This window comes from Ascaphus truei, chromosome 17, assembly GCF_040206685.1.
Source record: "Ascaphus truei isolate aAscTru1 chromosome 17, aAscTru1.hap1, whole genome shotgun sequence".
In the NCBI taxonomy this organism is placed as follows: Eukaryota; Metazoa; Chordata; class Amphibia; order Anura; family Ascaphidae; genus Ascaphus; species Ascaphus truei.
In genome coordinates, this window is record NC_134499.1 from 525,770 (window position 1) to 545,145 (window position 19,376).

At 50.1% G+C, this 19,376-nt stretch overlaps 1 protein-coding gene across 1 annotated transcript in view; it reads right to left on the reverse strand.

Annotated features, from left to right (window-relative positions):
- Positions 1-370: 370 nt before the first annotated feature.
- Positions 371-19,376, reverse strand: part of TRIOBP (TRIO and F-actin binding protein) — a 44,082-nt gene continuing 25,076 nt past the window's right edge. Inside the window, exons 8-11 of the mRNA XM_075575044.1 lie at positions 10,825-10,972; positions 2,952-3,069; positions 2,432-2,591; positions 371-505 (exon numbers count right to left, since the gene is read on the reverse strand). Coding sequence (XP_075431159.1) covers positions 371-505; positions 2,432-2,591; positions 2,952-3,069; positions 10,825-10,972 — 561 coding nt within the window. The remainder of the gene's footprint in view (positions 506-2,431; positions 2,592-2,951; positions 3,070-10,824; positions 10,973-19,376) is intronic.

Here is a 19,376-nt window from a genome sequence, read left to right on the forward strand (position 1 = left end):
AAGGGCGGGGGGGAGGGAAAAGGGGAGGCGAGAAGGGCGGGGGGGGGGGAGGGAAAAGGGAGGCGAGAAGGGCGGGGGGGGGGGACGGAAAGGGAGGCGAGAAGGCGGGCGGGGGGGGGAGGGAAAGGGAGGCGAGAAGGGCGGGGGGGGAGAGAAAAAGAATGGCAAGAGAGGGAGGGGTGGGGGAAGGGAAATGGGAAAAGAGGAAGACTGATGGGGATGAAAAAAGAGAGGAAGATAGAACAAGAGGAGAAGGAAAAAAAATACGGATATCTGGGTAAAGAAAAGATAAAACAGAGAAGGGAAAGGTTGATAAATACAGGGAGAAAGGGGAGGAACGACACCGTCTATTATACCCAGAGTAACCCCCTTACCCTGGTGGTTGTGTTACCTCTAGCTCAGTGCTGCTCTTGTCCCCTCCCCGCAGAGCCCCGTCGCTGGGACCATTACCCGCCATGAATGAACGCAGCTTTCCAATCTCCTCCGACAGCCGGCTGTTCAACTCCTGCACATACAGAGGCACCCGGCTTATCCATTGCAGCAACTAAGGGGTTAACGGGAGCCCCTAAGCAGCCCACAGACTCCTCCCCCTCCCTACCACAAGAAACCGCGGTGATATATCCCCAACATCTGACCCTGCATGTCTCCTAACACACCGGTTAGAGAGTAAGCTCTTCAGGGCAGGGGCCCCGTCCCCCGATGTATACTTTGACATATTATACACATTGTTGTGTTACGGTCTTGTATACTATACTCACCACGGCAGGCGCTATAGACATAAATATACAATAGTGAGGAAATAAACAAGCGCAAATAACATTACTTATATATCAAATAACACAGATGGTATACTGTCCTTAATGGAGTGCAGCGCCCGACAGAATTCAGACCAAATTCAACCAGCAATCGTAGAAGAAACAGGTGCGCAAAATCACATCAGGACATGGAAAGAGAGTAGAAACACAACATAGTGCGATATTATCAAACCCAACAAATGACTTCAATGTTGAAAGCTCTATAAAGTTTGCACTCACGTGTACAACGTGATATTAAGGCTTTGTGGTTATTAGAAGTTACCAACTTTTGTCTCCAGATAGGTTCTCCAGATCCATAGAGAAGGGGGGGAAATCCATATACAAAAAAAGGAAAAAGCAAAATAGTATAGTACTGCTTTAAATATTAAAAAACACAAAGTATTCCACTTACATAAGTGCCTTTGTTTGCAAGCATTCAGACCACCCTGGGTCATATGGACAGACAGTAGTATTCACAGCAACAGCATCTGCTCCGCGGCCGTCACAGCATACACTGGGCTGAATTAAGTCGTCTTCCACTCTGGATGTCACCAACAAGGGCCACTTTGTAGTCTCACTGATTCACCCAACGCGCGTTTCCACTTAAAAGTCTTCCTCAGGGGCTAATTTTACATCAATTTTAAGATTAGCCCCTGAGGAAGACTTAAGTGGAAACGCGCGTTGGGTGAATCAGTGACTACAAAGTGGCACTTGTTGGTGACATCCAGAGCGGAAGACGACTTCATTCAGCCCAGTGTATGCTGTGACAGGCCGCGGAGCAGATGCTGTTGCTGTGAATACCACTGTCTGTCCATTATGACCCAGGGTGGTCTGAATGCTCGCAAACAAAGGCACTTATGTAAGTGGAATACTTTGTGTTTTTAATATTTAAAGCAGTACTATACTATTTTGCTTTTTCCTTTTTTGTATATGGATTTCCCCCCTTTTCTATGGATCTGGAGAACCTATCTGGAGACAAAAGTTGGTAACTTCTAATAACCACAAAGCCTTAATATCACGTTGTACATGTGAGTGCAAACTTTATAGATCTTTCAACATTGAAGTCATTTGATGGGGTTGACAATATTGCACTATGTTGTGTTTATAAATATACAATACAAGGAAATCTTGGTGCACACAATACAGGTTTCTGTTTTTTTTCCTTTGATAAATCTGGTGCCGTTTTATTTATTTTACACACCTGCTAAACTGCTTCTGGCACCACAGTACTCCCTTACACTGGCTGCAGCCCCTGTGCTGGCACTGCCACACTAACCTCTCTCTGTCTTTGCCCCTCGTCCTGATACCTTAGCCAGCTCCTGCCCCACCATATCCCAGCACTTCGTTACACTCCTGCCCCCCCTTGTCCCGGCAGCAGGGTACGCTCCTGCTCTCTTCGTCCAGTATCACAGACAGCTCCCTGCTCCCCCCACCCCAGCACACTCCTGCCCCCCAACCCCAGCACACTCCTGCCCCCCAGCACCTCAACCAGCTCCTAACCCTCCCCCTTCAACCAACCTCACTCAGCTCCCGTCCCCTTTGCTGATCCCACCCCCCATCCTGACCCATCACCTCTGGCCCCCTCGTCCTGTCACCTCTGCCAGTTACCATCCTTGTCCTGGGACCCTCACACTCACCTGGTTCTGGTTGAGCAGCTCCTGCCCCTCCTTCTGGCACCTCTGCAGCTCCCCCTCTCGTTCCTCTCCAGCCTGGGTGAGCGACCCGACCTCCAGGCACTTGTGAGAGTAGCGCTCGGACATGGCTTGTAGTTCCCGCCTCAGAGACTCTATGTCAGACCTGCCCAGGGAAAGGGGGGAGATAGAGAGGAGAGACTCACAATGGGGGGAGATGGGAGATAGAGAGGAGAGACTAGAACTGGGGTGCTCCGGGAGGGGGGAGGCAGGGGATGGAGAGAAGAGACTCGCCCTTGGGGTGCTCCAGGAGGGGGGAGGCAGGGGATAGAGAGGAGAGACTCGCCCTGGGGTGCTGCAGGAGGGGGGAGTTGGGGAATAGAGAGGAAAGACCAACATTCGGGGTGCTCCGGTATGGGGGAGGCGGGGGATAGAGAGTAGAGACTAGCTCTTTTGGGGGCAGTATTATATTAAAAACATTATGTAAGGATGCTGGGAGGGCAGCGGGCGAGTGGAGGTCACATACTGGTGCTGCCGGCGAAGCATCTCGTGTCCTGCGGATCCCCCTTGCTGGAAGGTCCGTGCCCCCTTGTCCATCTCTCTCTGCATCTCCTCCTTATGTGCCGTGCGGATAGCAGCAATCACTGCGAGGGGCAGACACGAGGAAGAGAAGGAAGAGTCAATACAGGCAGCTGCAGGGCCAGACTCCTACACACAAACACCGGGTGGATTGATAGAGATATATATCTATATATCTCTATCTCCCCCTCTTCTTGCTCTCTCCCCCCACTACGGTCCTTAACTTTTTCCTTAGTTTCCCGGTCTATTTATTTTTGTAAAATGTTTGTTATGTATTTAATTCTGCCACTTTATTGCACTACGTGCTTCCCTCCCCATCTTGGTTCTGTACTCCCTATAATTATGTTTTGGAAAAAAAGACTAAATAAAAGCGTGTTACAAAATAAAAAAAAAAGACAAAAATCAACCGCATGAAGAATAACGGCATAGAAATTCCACTAGAACAGGAAAAATCAACTTGCTTGAGATGCACGCGGACACAAAACAAACAATTGTGAAAGACGGGTGACGATTGTAGTTGAAAGTGCAGAAAAAACTGGAGGAAATCGCCAAGAAAAGAAACAGGGATAAGAAAATATCCAAAGAGACGAGATGGAAGAATTGAACATACAGAGCTGTACGAGACGATCCGCAAACCTATAACTGAAGATGTAAGAGAATACAACTGTGCTATGTTGACGATATGCAGGCTCCCTCCTACATATCAGCTCTATTCTCTCGCCATGGCCCTGCTCAGATCCAGTGCTCGGTGCAGAAAGCGGGGCCTCTAACCTGCTCCAGCATCTCATCTCGGCAACGTCACATCATCATGATGCCGGAGAAGAGAAGCCGGATGGAAGGTAAGAAGCACGTACAGAGGCCCCGCACTCTCCCCTGGCAATCAGTTTAACTGTTGTGTGGAAGAGCGCAGGGCTCAGTGCGATGGCGTCGCCATCAAGCCAGCCCTGGCCCTGCACTCTACCCATAACGGTCTCCTCTCCACTCCTTTCACCTCTACTGCTCTCACCTTAAAACCCTTTCTCTCACTGCCCCATACCTGTGGAACTCACTCACCCTCAGTACACGCCAAACAACTTCACTCCCCAGCCTTAAATCAACCTTAAAATTCACCTCTGAAATTAAGCATCCCAACAGCCTGCACTCATGGCTACTGACCCACACCCAAAGTCACGTCTACCAAGCATTGTGCCCAGGCACTGCCATCTAGTGCACTTATTCCCTCACCTGCTGCCTCTGTAGCTCTCCAAACATACCACTTAGGGATTTCGCTTCCTATTGTCTGACTTTGTTTGTTGCACTTATTGTATTACTAGCTGATATACCGGCGTTGCCCGGGATGTAAATGCGTCAAAATGATATGATGTAGTTGTAGCAAAAATTTTGTTTGTAAACAAACACCAGGACAATGTACATGTAGATGAGCAAGTTGGGGGTGGCGTCGTCGTCCAGAAACTGCAGTGGTGGTAAGGCGCAGCCGTTTCGAAGTGTGAGGGAGGGGGTGCTTACTTGTACGAAAGGGACCGGAGGGGTGAGAGAATGGGAGGGGGGTCTGGAGCGCCATCGTTCAGGAGGTCCAGCGCAGAAGCTGCAGTGGCGGTAAGGAGCAGCGGTTTCGAGGTGTGTGATGGAGGGGGGTGGCAAGGCCGGAGGGGTGACGGGGGAGTGGCGGCATGGGATGAGGGCGGAGGATGGCGGCAAGACCGGAGGAAAGGGTCCGGAGGGGTGAGAGGGGGAGGAGATGCGGCGTCGTGTAGCAGCTGCAGCGCGGCACAGCCGCCCGGAGGTGGAGGGGCGTGGCGTCGTCGCAGGGTAGGCTCACCCAGTGTGAGGAAGCTCATGGGTCTGATCAGTCCACACGGGTAAGAGGCTCAAGCGGTATGAGTGTGGTGTGTGTGTAACAGTGGGTTAGAGCGCACCGGCCAATGAGAGCCGTGGGGGGAGCGAGACACCGGCCAATGAGAGCTGTGGGGTGGTGGGCGGACTGATGGACCAATCAAATTGTCTACAGGGACGCACAAACAACACTTTCAGTTATATATATATATTTATTATAATTCCCTGTACTGTATTGCTACTTTGTAAAGTGCACTGTGGGCTTCATATAAATAAAGATATACAAACTAGAAGACTATTGAAGATTAAATTACAACTGAAATCTTTAAAGAAGCTGAGTAAAGAGAGAAAATACATGCAAAACTCTTTACGTGCTGCTGGAAAGAGAAAATTCCAGAGCAATGAAAAGTAATGCCATAGTTATCCTCATCAAGGAGGAGACAAAGAACTACAGACCAAATCAGTCTACTGCACTTTCAATCACTTAGGCTAGGTCCCCGCTGCAGCCGGCAGCGCGCGCCTCTCACCAGCCCCTTACCTCCTCCGTAGCTGTCCCCGGTAACTTCTCGCTTCCTGGCTCACTGTGCACTGAGACGCGTCAGCCAGCAGGGGATACCACAGGATTGTGTTCCTATGCGGTGACGCGTCACATGGTACGCCAGGAAGCCAATGAAGAGGGGAGATCGCCGGCAGCACTATTTTGTATCAAAACCTGTGTATCAATGTCACGGGAGACCAGGACTAGTACCAGGGATCAATATCGCCACACAGAATACGAGAGTTTATAAAATTAATTTATTGGAAAAACATATCCACAACTATACAAAAGACACAAACATCACACATACCCAACTGGGGAAAACCCTGCCTAACTAGTCGCAGGGACCTACTGGCAGAGATTTCCCTGTTCTCCTTCTTTGCCCAGTGCCTACAGGACTGGTTTTCAGGCCTGAGAACAGCACTGGATTGGACACTGCAGTTTCTCCTTGTCACAGCCTTACCCCTGACGAAGAAGGATCACCTTCGAAATGCGTAGGGTTGCCGGGAGGACCAGTTACAGTGCCGCACCAAACCCGGAAGTGACGTAAGACGCCGGCTGGATCAGCGTGGAGTCACAGAAACCGGAGCTACACTTACGAACTGGTCTATCTTTACCGTGTTTTTATACTGTTATGTGTAAAACCTACGAACTCTGGGGAGGGGGGGGGGGAAGGGAGGGGAAGCCTCGCTACTGCTAGAATAAGGTGATGTGGTGCTGCTATCTGGGGTGATAATTGGAGAGAACACAGAGAGAACAGAACCCCAATGGAGAGCACTCAAACACAGAATCACAGCAACATGAAATGGAACTAGGAATGTATGTAAGAGTGAGGAGTGAGTAGGTTAAAAATACTTTAATGGGAGTAGATACTCAACTAAAATAGGTAGAACACTAGAATCACAGAACTAATTAGACTCAGTAATCAGCCAAAAAAGCGCAGCAAAATAAAATTAACCGGATACTGGACGTGGGATGTATACTGCCCTCCTTGTATGTAACCAGGATGCAGCCATATAAATATATACCGAGGTTACCTATACCTTATAAATGTGACACAAGTCCAGCCGCTAGTAGGCTACTGTAACAACTATTATAGGTAAGGGTACTCTCACACAGGTAAGTATTAGTGAGTCAACCTACCCATATACTAATGTGGCCATACAGTCAGGTAGTAAAACCAGATAGAGCACAGCAAATGTGTGAGAGTACCCTTACCAAGAATAGTTGTTACAGTAGCCTACTAGCGGCTGGACTTGTGTCACATTTATAAGGTATAGGTAACCTCGGTATATATTTATATGGCTGCATCCTGGTTACATACAAGGAGGGCAGTATACATCCCACGTCCAGTATCCGGTTAATTTTATTTCGCTGCGCTTTTTTGGCTCATTACTGAGTCTAATTATTTCTGTGATTCTAGTGTTCTACCTATTTTAGTTGAGTATCTACTCCCATTAAAGTATTTTTAACCTACTCACTCCTCACTCTTACATACATTCCTAGTTCCATTTCACGTTGCTGTGATTCTGTGTTTGAGTGCTCTCCATTGGGGTTCTGTTCTCTCTGTGTTCTCTTCTATGTGTAAAACCTACCTTTTATAAAGCAGACGCTTTTATAATTATCCCTGTTGAGAAGTCTTCATTTCTACACGGAGGGGAAATTACACCAGGAGATTGCATCAAAAGATACCATTACGTGTCTGGTATAGGCATTTGAACGTGAGTGCATATCTTACCACCCTCTTGTTGTATGTTCAATGTTGTGACGTACTTCACTATATTCCCCTTTATCTTTCTCACATCTTTCCCTATCACGAGGAGCGCTGAACATTGTGAACGTCATTGCTGTTATTGGAATTTGGAATAATTCAACTGTTCAAGCTGCATCGCACCAAATCATCTCAAAAGTTTGGACTTTATTTATATTATTAGAGTGCTTCCTATTTTGTTATATACATGTTGACAAGTACCAAACCACCTTTACCAGGCTTCACACTCCAGTGTTTTTCCGTGATTTATTAAGCTTGTAATGTTAGAAATATGTTGTGCTCCAGTGCGAGCAAAGCGGCTGTTTCAGATGCATATCCTCCTGATCGGGTAAAATGTGTATTGATCACACTGATATGGCCACGCCCACCCGACCAGTTTTGGCCACGCACCGCCACGCCTAAAAAAAAAAAAAAAAAACCTACCTACAGACCACGGTGAAGTGCCATGCACACGCCGCCAGGACACAAGGCGGGCGTGCAAGCGCATGCAACGGGGCCTTGGCCTTACAGACCATGGACTTTGCCCAGCCTAGAGAACAAGCGGGAGTGCACAGTGGATACAACACAATGAATCACATCCAATTTGTACAGGGAGGGATTTCTCGGAGTAATGAAGACGATCTACCACTCATTTTAGGATTCGTAGATTACGTAAAAGCATTGGAGTCTGTCTAAACCTAAAGCTCCGCTGCACGCACCACCTTTTTTAGGCAGGGGGGGGGGAGGGAAGGGCTATGGCCAAAACAGGTCGGGGGCATGGTAATGACAGGGGGGGGGGGCATAGAGGAGAGGCGGGGAGCAGAGGAGAAGATGTTTCTGAGGTCAGTAAATTTCCTCGGGCGCTGCAATCGGAGTCTTGCAATACACACAGTGATCCTGATCTCCCCTCTTCCTTATGAGTGCAGGTTACAGCACTACAAACCATTAACACACTGCTGCACAGGGTGGGAGGCATAGAGGAGAGGGGAGCAGAGGAGAAGATGTTTCTGAGAGAAGTAAATCCGGTGGACCTGTCCCTCTCACAGAAGGGCAACTTTGTGATGATCAGCCCTGAGGTAGCAGTACGGTTTATGTGTGTGTATCCACCCCCTTCCCGTTTATGCCAGGCTGCTAAGCGATCTCTCCTCCTCATTGGCTCCCTGCCACACCACATGACGCGTCGCCGCTCGGGATCACAATCCTATTGTAGCCCCTGCTGGCTGACGTGTCACAGTGTGTAGTGAGCCTGGACGCGAGGAGGCACTAGGGACATCTAGGGAGGAGTTACGGGGCTGGTGGGAGGCACGCGCTGCCGACTGCACTGGGGACCTAGTCTAAGAAATGTTAAACAGATTAAGACAAAGTGTTGTAGAAGCGTACAGTGATCACATAAGGAATATTTACGAGAATGCCCCATCATCCATTATATATTGGTGTTTGGGATCAAGACTAAATTTTTAAAGCTTACAGCGACTGAGCTCCTGATTAGAACCAACACTAACACCACCCTAACACCTGTCACTAGCTTTAAATATCTGGGCATATGTTTGACTCCCACTTAACATTCGGGATGCACATTGATACCCTGACAAACAAGACCTATGCCAAACTAGGGGTACTTTACAGGAACAAATCCTCCCTAAGTCTCCTGGTCAGAAAGCGTATCGCACAGCAGATGCTAATGCCAATAATTGACTATGGAGACATAGTATATGGCTCGGCTCCTCAAACCCACCTTAGCAAACTTAACACCCTCTACAATTCAATTTGTCGTTTTGTTCTCCAACGCAACTATAACACACATCACTGCGAAATGCTCAAAGAACTAGGTTGGTCATCACTAGAGTCTAGGCGCAAAGTTCACCTTTCCTGTCTTGCCTTCAAAGTCTTTATGGGCAAGCTACGCAGCTACCTGAACAAGCTCCTCACCCCTACCACATGCATCACTTATCACCTGAGATCAGATTCCAAAAGACTGTTCATGGTCCCAAGGCTCAACAAAGTATCCGGACGCTCCTCCTTCTCTTACCGTGCACACCAAAACTGGAACAACCTACCAGAGACTCTCACATCCACCACCAGTCTAAGTTCTTTCAAATCTAAGGCTGTCTCACATTTTAATCTGGTCTGTAACGGTTTCATACGCCCATAATATAAATTATCTGTAACTGTGCATGCAATGCCTTGTATATAATGTATACCCTGCTCATTATGTAACTGTATTTGTAACCATGTATTATTTGTCTTAACTCTGCTGTGCCCAGGACATACTTGAAAACGAGAGGTAACTCTCAATGTATTACTTCCTGGTAAAATATTGTATAAATAAATAAATATTACATGAAGATACAAGTAAGTTAAGGATCAGCAAGGGTGTGTGGCAAGGAGACAGCATGTCACCAAAGCTTTTCACAACACTTGAACTTTAAGACATTGAATTGGGAAGAAAAAAGGAACCAAAATCAAAAAGGTGAATATTTGAGTCCCCTATGATTTGCAGATGACATTGTTATTTTTGCCACATGTCCAGAATACCTCCAGGAAGAAATCAGAGAACTTGCTAAAGCAAGTAATAAGGTGGGCCTCCAAAGGAATCTCAGCAAGACCAAAAGATGTGTTAACTCGACCAAGATCAAAATCAATGGAACAGAACTAGAAGATGAAGGCTAGATCTACCATGGCCAGCAAAAATCAATGGGTGGCAACCTATTAAATGAAATCAGTGGGAGAAAGATGAGACGAAGCACATTTGGAAGAAAGAATACAATCTTTCCAGAGAAACCTTCCCCTCTGCCTCTCGAGGAAAGCGTTTGATGGATATATTCTTCAACGTCAACCTAAATACAAAGATAATTCAGAAGATTCAGACAACTCAAAGAAGTATGGAGAGATGTATGCTGGGTATTACCCAATATTACTTTAAGGGTGAAGAAATTAAAATGGCAGTGGGACATATATTTTTGACGGACATATCGCAAGAAGAAATGACCATCGTTGGACAGAGATGAAACTCAACTGGATTCCAAAGAGAGATTAAAAGACCAAGACGACGACTAAAGTAACGTCACTTCTGGGTTCGGCTGAGGAGAGAGGACGCCATCCACCGCGATGAGTGGGAATCAGCTGAGGACATACCCAGAAGATGGCAACTTCAGCAGCGGCACCAACAGGTGGAATCAAAACGGTTCCCCCTTACCTCCAGGACCTAGCAGACTGACGCAGAGAAGAACCAAATCGCTCTATATCGGGTTTATCAGCAGCAGAAATGTCAATTACCCTGTTTTTATATTTTTACTGTTTGCAATACTGCTTTTTAACCCTATAAATAATTATTTTGCTATGTTGCGCCCCATTGCTTTCTTTTTGAGGGACGACCCAAAGTAAGATGGGAGGATGAAATAAAAAATGTTGGCACCAAGTGGAGAAGAAAGGGTGTGTAACCGCAGTGCCTGGGAGATCACTTGGGAGGCTTCATTAAGCAGTGTGAAAACATGGGCTGAAACACACACACACTCTGAGGGGACTTGGAATGCCTTACAATGCTTTGAGATATATAGGACATGGTGCCCAGTGTGGGAAGTGCCAGTTCCACCCAAATACAGAGATTGGACGTTATATAGAGCTATGCACAGGGAACTTAGCTGCGGTTCTAGGCTCCCACTTTCGCACACAGATTCAACCCCCCCCCCAACCGATTACCGGAGGCCGTAGCAGCCGTCTCCTCTGCCAGCAGCTGGTCCTTCTCCTGCCGTAGCCTCTGGATCTCCCACTCATGGTGTCTCTGCAGCTCAGACATCAGCTGTTGGTGAGAGGACTCCATCTGAGACAGGCTGCGCTCACAGGCCTCCTGTAAAATAGGTGAAGACTGAGACAGAGGGAGAAAGACACAGGGGGAGAGAGAAAGACAAGGGGGGAGAGAGGGAGAGGAGACAAGGAGAGAAGCAGAATTTGATGGCAGAGAAGAACCACTTGGCCCACTTCATCTATCCATTTCACATCTGCTTTGTTTCGGTTTATATCTCCTAAGTATTTTTAAATTCCCGTACTGTATTCACTACCACCTCCACTGGGAGGCTATTCTACAAATCCACCACCCTTTCCGTAAAGAAGTACTTCCTCACATTTCCCCTGGAGCCTCCCACCCTCCAGCATAAGAGCAGGACCCCTTGTTACTAGTTCTCTCTCCCAGAAATATGCTTCCCTCTTGTATGTTGTGGAAACCCTTCGTGTATGTAAAAGTTTCTATCATACCCCCCTTTCCCTCCTCTCCTCTCAGCTGGTAATATTAAAGGTGCTTTAGTCTTTCCTGACCAGCCTTGTGCTGTAGATCCTGCACCATCTTAGTAGTCCTTCTTTGCACAATCTCCAATGTATTTATGATCGGGTAGATCGGGTCTCCAGAACTGAACGTACTCTAGGTTAGTCTCCCTAATACTCTATAATGTGGCATCAACTCCAATCCCTCCTCTTTCTGCTGCTAATACCTCTCCCTATACACCCTAACATCCTGCTGCAAATATCTCTCCCTATACACCCTAACATCCTGCTGCTAATATCTCTCCCTTTACACCCCAACACCCTGCTGCTAATACCTCTCCTTATACACCCCAACACCCCGCTGCTAATACCTCTCCCTATACAAAAACCATATGAAGTATATCGCTCACTGATGCATGTAATTTAACATTTGTATAAATTGATTTTAGCCTAAGGTATCAAGATAGACACCGGGTGCTATCTATGTGGTGATATGAAATGTATTTCCAAAGAAGGAAAAAGGCTTTATGTTGTAAAGACTTTCCCCAGCAAGAAGCACATTAATGGTGCACACCTAGGCTGTTAAAACTTAACTTTTTTTGTGCTTTGATTAAAATAATGGTACACATATACATTAAACTTTATATCCAAAATTAATCAGTGTGTATCGTGTTATTAAGAAACGTAATTGATAAGGAGTGCAAGTATAAGACTCTGTTGGTTAATCCATACCCATCATTATTGTGTAATCATAGGATACTTATATATAATAATCCTACAATAATGGATAAGTGTATACTCCTGTATTAGCAGCGGGGTGTTAGGGTGTATAGGGAGAGGTATTAGCAGCGGGATGTTAGGGTGTATAGGGAGAGGTATTAGCAGCAGGATGTTAGGGTGTATAGGGAGAGGTATTAGCAGCAGGATGTTAAGGTGTATAGAGAGAGGTATTAGCAGCGGGATGTTAGGGTGTATAGGGAGAGTTATTAGCAGCAGGATGTTAGGGTGTATAGGGAGAAGTATTAGCAGCGGGATGTTAGGGTGTATAGGGAGAGGTATTAGCAGCGGGATGTTAAGGTGTATAGAGAGAGGTATTAGCAGCGGGATGTTAGGGTGTATAGGGAGAGGTATTAGCAGCGGGATGTTAGGGTGTATAGGGAGAGGTATTAGCAGCAGGATGTTAGGGTGTATAGGGAGAGGTATTAGCAGCAGGATGTTAGGGTGTATAGGGAGAGTGTATTTTCAAAGAAGGAAAAAGGCTTTATGTTAATAATATTAACAACTAGCTGAGAGACCCGGCGTTACCCGGGATGTAATTTTGGGGGGGGCGGACGACAGGGTTGGGCTTCCCCCGGGTGACTGGGTGACTGACTGAATGGGTGGGTGACTGAATGGGTGGGTGACTGGGTGACTGACTGAATGGGTGGGTGACTGACTGAGTGGGTGGGTGACTGGGTGACTGACTGAATGGGTGGGTGACTGGGTGACTGACTGAGTGGGTGGGTGACTGAGTGAGTGGGTGGGTGACTGAGTGAGTGGGTGGGTGACTGAGTGAGTGGGTGGGTGACTGAGTGAGTGGGTGGGTGACTGAGTGAGTGGGTGACTAAGTGAGTGGGTGGGTGACTGAGTGAGTGGGTGGGTGGGTGACTGAGTGTGTGACTAAGTGAGTGGGTGGGTGACTGAGTGAGTGGGTGGGTGACTGAGTGGGTGGGTGACTGAGTGGGTGGGTGACTGAGTGGGTGACTGAGTGAGTGGGTGACTGAGTGAGTGGGTGACTGAGTGAGTGGGTGACTGAGTGAGTGGGTGACTGAGTGAGTGGGTGACTGAGTGAGTGGGTGACTGAGTGAGTGGGTGACTGAGTGAGTGGGTGGGTGACTGAGTGAGTGGGTGGGTGACTGAGTGGGTGAAAGTGGGTGACTGGGTGAAAGTGACTGGGTGGGTGTGTGAGTGACTGGGTGGGTGTGTGGGTGACTGGATGACAGTGAGTGGGTGGGAGACGGTGGGTGACTTACCTTGACCCTGTGGCATCTGGCTGGGGCAGGAGGTGAGTTCAGGAAGCTGGCGGGGGAGGGGGGGGCAAGAGTGGCAGGAGGCCCACACTTCCCCTCCGTCCGGGAGCCGGCGCACGTGAGGGGGAGTGCAGGAGGCCCGGGCCGCGCCGCGCTTCCCCTCCGTTCCTCGTTGTGAGCGAGGGGGGAGGAGCCTGGAGTTTGCTGCTGAGCAGGAGGGCCGCGCTTCCCCTCTCCGGGAGCCGGCGCACGTGAGGGGGAGTGCAGGAGGCCCGCGCCGCGCTTTTCCTCGTTCTGAGCGAGGGGGGAGGAGCCTGGAGTTTGCTGCTGAGCAGGAGCGCCGCGCTTCCCCTCTCCGGGAGCGGCGCACGGTGAGGGTGATGGTGCGGCTGGGGATGTTGCGGAGCGTGGGGATTTGGGTGAGGTGGGGAGGGGGGAGAGAGTGAGGGGCACCGGGAGAGGAGGGGCACCGGGAGAGGAGGGGGGGGGGGTGTGGAAGGTGAGCTGCGGTCCAACTGACGGGGGAGAGTGAGGCCAAGCAACAGTGTGTGTGTGTGTGTGTGTGTGTGTGTGTGTGTGTGTGTGTGTGTGTGTGTGTGTGTGTGTGTGTGTGTGTGTGTGTGTGTGTGTCGTCACTCCACCGCAGGCCAATGAGAGGTGCGGGGGCGGGCGGCCCAAGGGACCAATGAGATTTCCCCTAGGGACACAGGAAGATGCAGACAGGCATACAGTGCTTTCACAAATATATAATAAGATATATTATTCCAGCAACTAGTTACTTCATTCACCTGTGGTAGGGACAATGTGCTTGTTGAAGTATTGATGTCAGCATTACTATTATAACTGCACACAGGAGTATACACTTATCCATTATTGTAGGATTATTATATATAAGTATCCTATGATTACACAATAATGATGGGTATGGATTAACCAACAGAGTCTTATACTTGCACTCCTTATCAATTAAGTTTCTTAACACGATACACACTGTTTAATTTTGGATATAAAGTTTAATATATATGTTTACCATTATTTTAATCAAAGCACAAAAAAAGTTACGTTTTAACAGCCTAGGTGTGCACCATTAATGTGCTTCTTGCTGCGGAAAGTCTATACAACATAAAGCCCTTTTCCTTCTTTGAAAATACACTCTCCCTATACACCATAACATCCTGCTGCCAATACCTCTCCCTATACACCCTAATATCCCACTGCTAATACCTCTCCCTATACACCCTAACACCCCGCTGCTAATATCTCTCCCTATACACCCTAACATCCTGCTGCTAATATCTCTCCCTATACACCCTAACATCCCGATGCTAATACCTCTCCCTATACACCCTAACACCCCGCTGCTAATATCTCTCCCTATACACCCTAACATCCTGCTGCTAATATTTCTCCCTATACACCCTAACATCCTGCTGCTAATACCTCTCCCTATACACCCTAACATCCTGCTGCTAATACCTCTCCCTATACACCCTAACATCCCGATGCTAATACCTCTCCCTATACACCCTAACACCCCGCTGCTAATATCTCTCCCTATACACCCTAACATCCTGCTGCTAATATTTCTCCCTATACACCCTAACATCCTGCTGCTAATACCTCTCCCTATACACCCTAACATCCCGCTGCTAATACCTCTACCTATACACCCTTACACCCTGCTGCTAATACCTCTCCCTATACACCCTAACACCCTGCTGCTAATACCTCTCCCTATACACCCTAACATCCCGCTGCTAATACCTCTCCCTATACACCCTTACACCCTGCTGCTAATACCTCTCCCTATACACCCTAACATCCCGCTGCTAATACCTCTCCCTATACACCCTAACATCCCGCTGCTAATACTTCTCCCTATACACCCTAACATCCTGCTGCTAATACCTCTCCCTATACACACTAACATCCTGCTGCTAATACCTCTCCCTATACACCCTAACACCCCGCTGCTAATATCTCTCCCTATACACCCTAACATCCTGCTGCTAATATCTCTCCCTATACACCCTAACATCCTGCTGCTAATATCTCTCCCTATACACCCTAACATCCTGCTGCTAATACCTCTCCCTATACACCCTAACATCCCGCTGCTAATACCTCTACCTATACACCCTTACACCCTGCTGCTAATACCTCTCCCTATACACCCTAACACCCTGCTGCTAATACCTCTCCCTATACACCCTAACATCCCGCTGCTAATACCTCTACCTATACACCCTTACACCCTGCTGCTAATACCTCTCCCTATACACCCTAACACCCTGCTGCTAATACCTCTCCCTATACACCCTAACATCCCGCTGCTAATACTTCTCCCTATACACCCTAACATCCTGCTGCGAATACCTCTACCTATACACCCTAACATCCCGCTGCTAATACTTCTCCCTATACACCCTAACATCCCGCTGCTAATACTTCTCCCTATACACCCTAACATCCTGCTGCGAATACCTCTACCTATACACCCTAAAACCCTGCTGCTAATACCTCCTAACATCCTGCTACTAATACCTCTCCCTATACACCCTAACATCCTGCTACTAATACCTCTCACTATATACCCTAACACCCCGCTGCTAATACTTCTCCCTATACCCACTCACATCCTGCTGGTTTTTCACATTGCGTGCCTACTTGTAAGTGAAATTGATTATTTTACACTGTTAGGCTCTAAATTGTAGTTGTTGCTCCATTCCTCCAATCTACCTAAATCATTAGCCATTTTGCCCCGCTCCCTGGAGTGTCGACCACCTGCTGCACATCTTTGTGTCATCTGCAGAAAGGCAAAAACGTACTAAAGACCATTTATAATGTCACTAATAAAGATTTTATATGGCACACGTCCCAGTACAGATCCCTGAGGCACTCCACTGGTTACCTTACCCTCCTCTAAATGTTCTCCCTTCACCACAACTGTCACCTATCCTACAACCAATGTCTTCACTATTCTACCACCATATCCAATCCAGGGGTGGGAAACTACAGTCCTCAAGGGCCACCAACAGGTCAGGTTAAGGATATCCCTGCTTCAGCACAGGTGACTGTCAACGACTGCACCACTTGTGCTGAAGCAGCGATATCCTGAAAACCTGACTTGTTGGTGGCCCTTGAGTACTGGAGTTGCCCACCCCTGCTCCAATCCCACGCACTGTAACTTGTTTATCAGTCATCTACGTGGGACAGGAGGTAAGCTTAATCTGCTGCTCCACCCTGATCTATTACCTTAGTCACCCAGTCAAACAAATCAATTAGGTTTGTTTGTCATGATCTCATCCTTGTAAATCAGTGCTGCCTGGGATCTTGGAAATTGCAGGACTTCTTAAAACAATTCTACCTTCCAGCAATGTTCCCATTACATCTCCCTGCTGCTGACCTCAGGCTCACTGGCCTGTAGAGGGCCAGATGGGAGAGCAAGAGCGAAAGACGAGGGGAAAAGGGGGGTAAAGCGTGAGGCAGGGGTGCAAGAGACGGCAGGGGGAGCGAGGGAGAAGAGCGAGAGACGGCAGAGGGAGCGAGGGAGAAGAGCGAGAGAGGGAGAAGAGCGAGAGACGGCAGAGGGAGCGAGGGAGAAGAGCGAGAGACGGCAGAGGGAGCGAGGGAGAAGAGCGAGAGACGGCAGAGGGAGCAAGGGAGAAGAGCGAGAGACGGCAGAGGGAGCGAGGGAGAAGAGCGAGAGACGGCAGAGGGAGCGAGGGAGAAGAGCGAGTGACGGCAGAGGGAGCGAGGGAGAAGAGCGAGAGACGGCAGAGGGAGCGAGGGAGAAGAGCGAGAGACGGCAGAGGGAGCGAGGGAGAAGAGCGAGAGACGGCAGAGGGAGCGAGGGAGAAGAGCGAGAGACGGCAGAGGGAGCGAGGGAAAAGAGCGAGAGACGGCAGAGGGAGAAGAGCGAGAGACGGCAGAGGGAGCGAGGGAGAAGAGCGAGAGACGGCAGAGGGAGCGAGGGAGAAGAGCGAGAGACGGCAGAGGGAGCGAGGGAGAAGAGCGAGAGACAGCAGAGGGAGCGAGGGAGAAGAGCGAGAGACGGCAGAGGGAGCGAGGGAGAAGAGCGAGAGACGGCAGAGGGAGCGAGGGAGAAGAGCGAGAGACGGCAGAGGGAGAAGAGCGAGGGAGAAGAGCGAGAGACGGCAGAGGGAGCGAGGGAGAAGAGCGAGAGACGGCAGAGGGAGAAGAGCGAGGGAGAAGAGCGAGAGACGGCAGAGGGAGCGAGGGAGAAGAGCGAGAGACGGCAGAGGGAGAAGAGCGAGGGAGAAGAGCGAGAGACGGCAGAGGGAGCGAGGGAGAAGAGCGAGAGACGGCAGAGGGAGAAGAGCGAGGGACAAGAGCGAGAGACGGCAGAGGGAGAAGAGCGAGGGAGAAGAGCGAGAGACTGCAGAGGGAGAAGAGCGAGAGACGGCAGAGGGAGCGAGGGAGAAGAGCGAGAGACGGCAGAGGGAGAAGAGCGAGAGACGGCAGAGGGAGAAGAGCGAGAGATGGCAGAGGGAGAAGAGCGTTAGACGGCAGAGGGAGAAGAGCGAGAGACGGCAGAGGGAGAAGAGCAAGAGACGGCAGAGGGAGAAGAGCGAGAGACGGCAGAGGGAGAAGAGCGAGAGACGGCAGAGGGAGAAGAGCGAGAGACGGCAGAGGGAGCGAGGGACAGGAGCGAGAAACGACAGAGGGAGCGAGGGACAGGAGCGAGAGACGGCAGAGGGAGAAGAGCGAGAGACGGCAGAGGGAGAAGAGCAAGAGACGGCAGAGGGAGAAGAGCGAGAGACGGCAGAGGGAGAAGAGCGAGAGACGGCAGAGGGAGAAGAGCGAGAGACGGCAGAGGGAGCGAGGGACAGGAGCGAGAAACGACAGAGGGAGCGAGGGACAGGAGCGAGAGACGACAGAGGGAGCGAGGGACAGGAGCGAGAGACGACAGAGGGAGCGAGGGACAGGAGCGAGAGACGACAGAGGGAGCGAGGGACAGGAGCGAGAGACGACAGAGGGAGCGAGGGACAGGAGCGAGAGACGGAAGAGGGAGCGAGGGAGAAGAGCGAGGGAGAAGAGCGAGAGACGGCAGAGGGAGCGAGAGACGGCAGAAGGATCGAGGGAGAGGAGCGAGAGACGGCAGAAGGAGCGAGTGAGAGGAGCGAGAGACGGCAGAGAAAGCGAGGGAGAGGAGCGAGAGACGGCAGAGGGAGAGGAGCGAGAGACGGGAGAGGAGCGAGAGACGGCAGAGGGAGCGAGGGAGAGACGGCAGAGGGAGCGAGGGAGAGACGGCAGAGGGAGCGAGGGAGAGACGGCAGAGGGAGCGAGGGAGAGGAGCGAGAAACGGCAGAGGGAGCGAGAGACAGCAGAGGGAGCGAGGGAGAGGAGCGAGAGACGGCAGAGGGAGAGGAGCGAGAGACGGGAGAGGAGCGAGAGACGGCAGAGGGAGCGAGGGAGAGACGGCAGAGGGAGCGAGGGAGAGACGGCAGAGGGAGCGAGGGAGAGACGGCAGAGGGAGCGAGGGAGAGGAGCGAGAGACGGCAGAGGGAGCGAGAGACAGCAGAGGGAGCGAGGGAGAGGAGCGAGAGACGGCAGAGGGAGCGAGGGAGAGGAGCGAGGGAGAGACGGCAGAGGGAGCGAGGGAAAGGAGCGAGAGATGGCAGAGGGAGCGAAAGACGGCAGAGGGAGCGAGAGACGGCAGAGGGAGCGAGGGAAAGGAGCGAGAGAAGTGAGAGACAGCAGAGGATGCGAGGGAAAGGAGCGAGACGGCAGAGGGAGCGGAGCGAGAGACGGCAGAGGGAGCGAGAGACGGCAGGGGGAGCGAGAGACGGCAGGGGGAGCGAGAGACGGCAGGGGGAGCGAGATACAGGAGCGAGAGATTACAGAGGAAGCGAGGGAGAAGAGCGAGAGACGGCAGGGGCTGGGAGGGAAGCCAGAGATGGCAGAAGAGCGAGAGATGAGGGGGGGAGGGGGGAGGGAGTAAGACAGATGTGCCACTTGCAA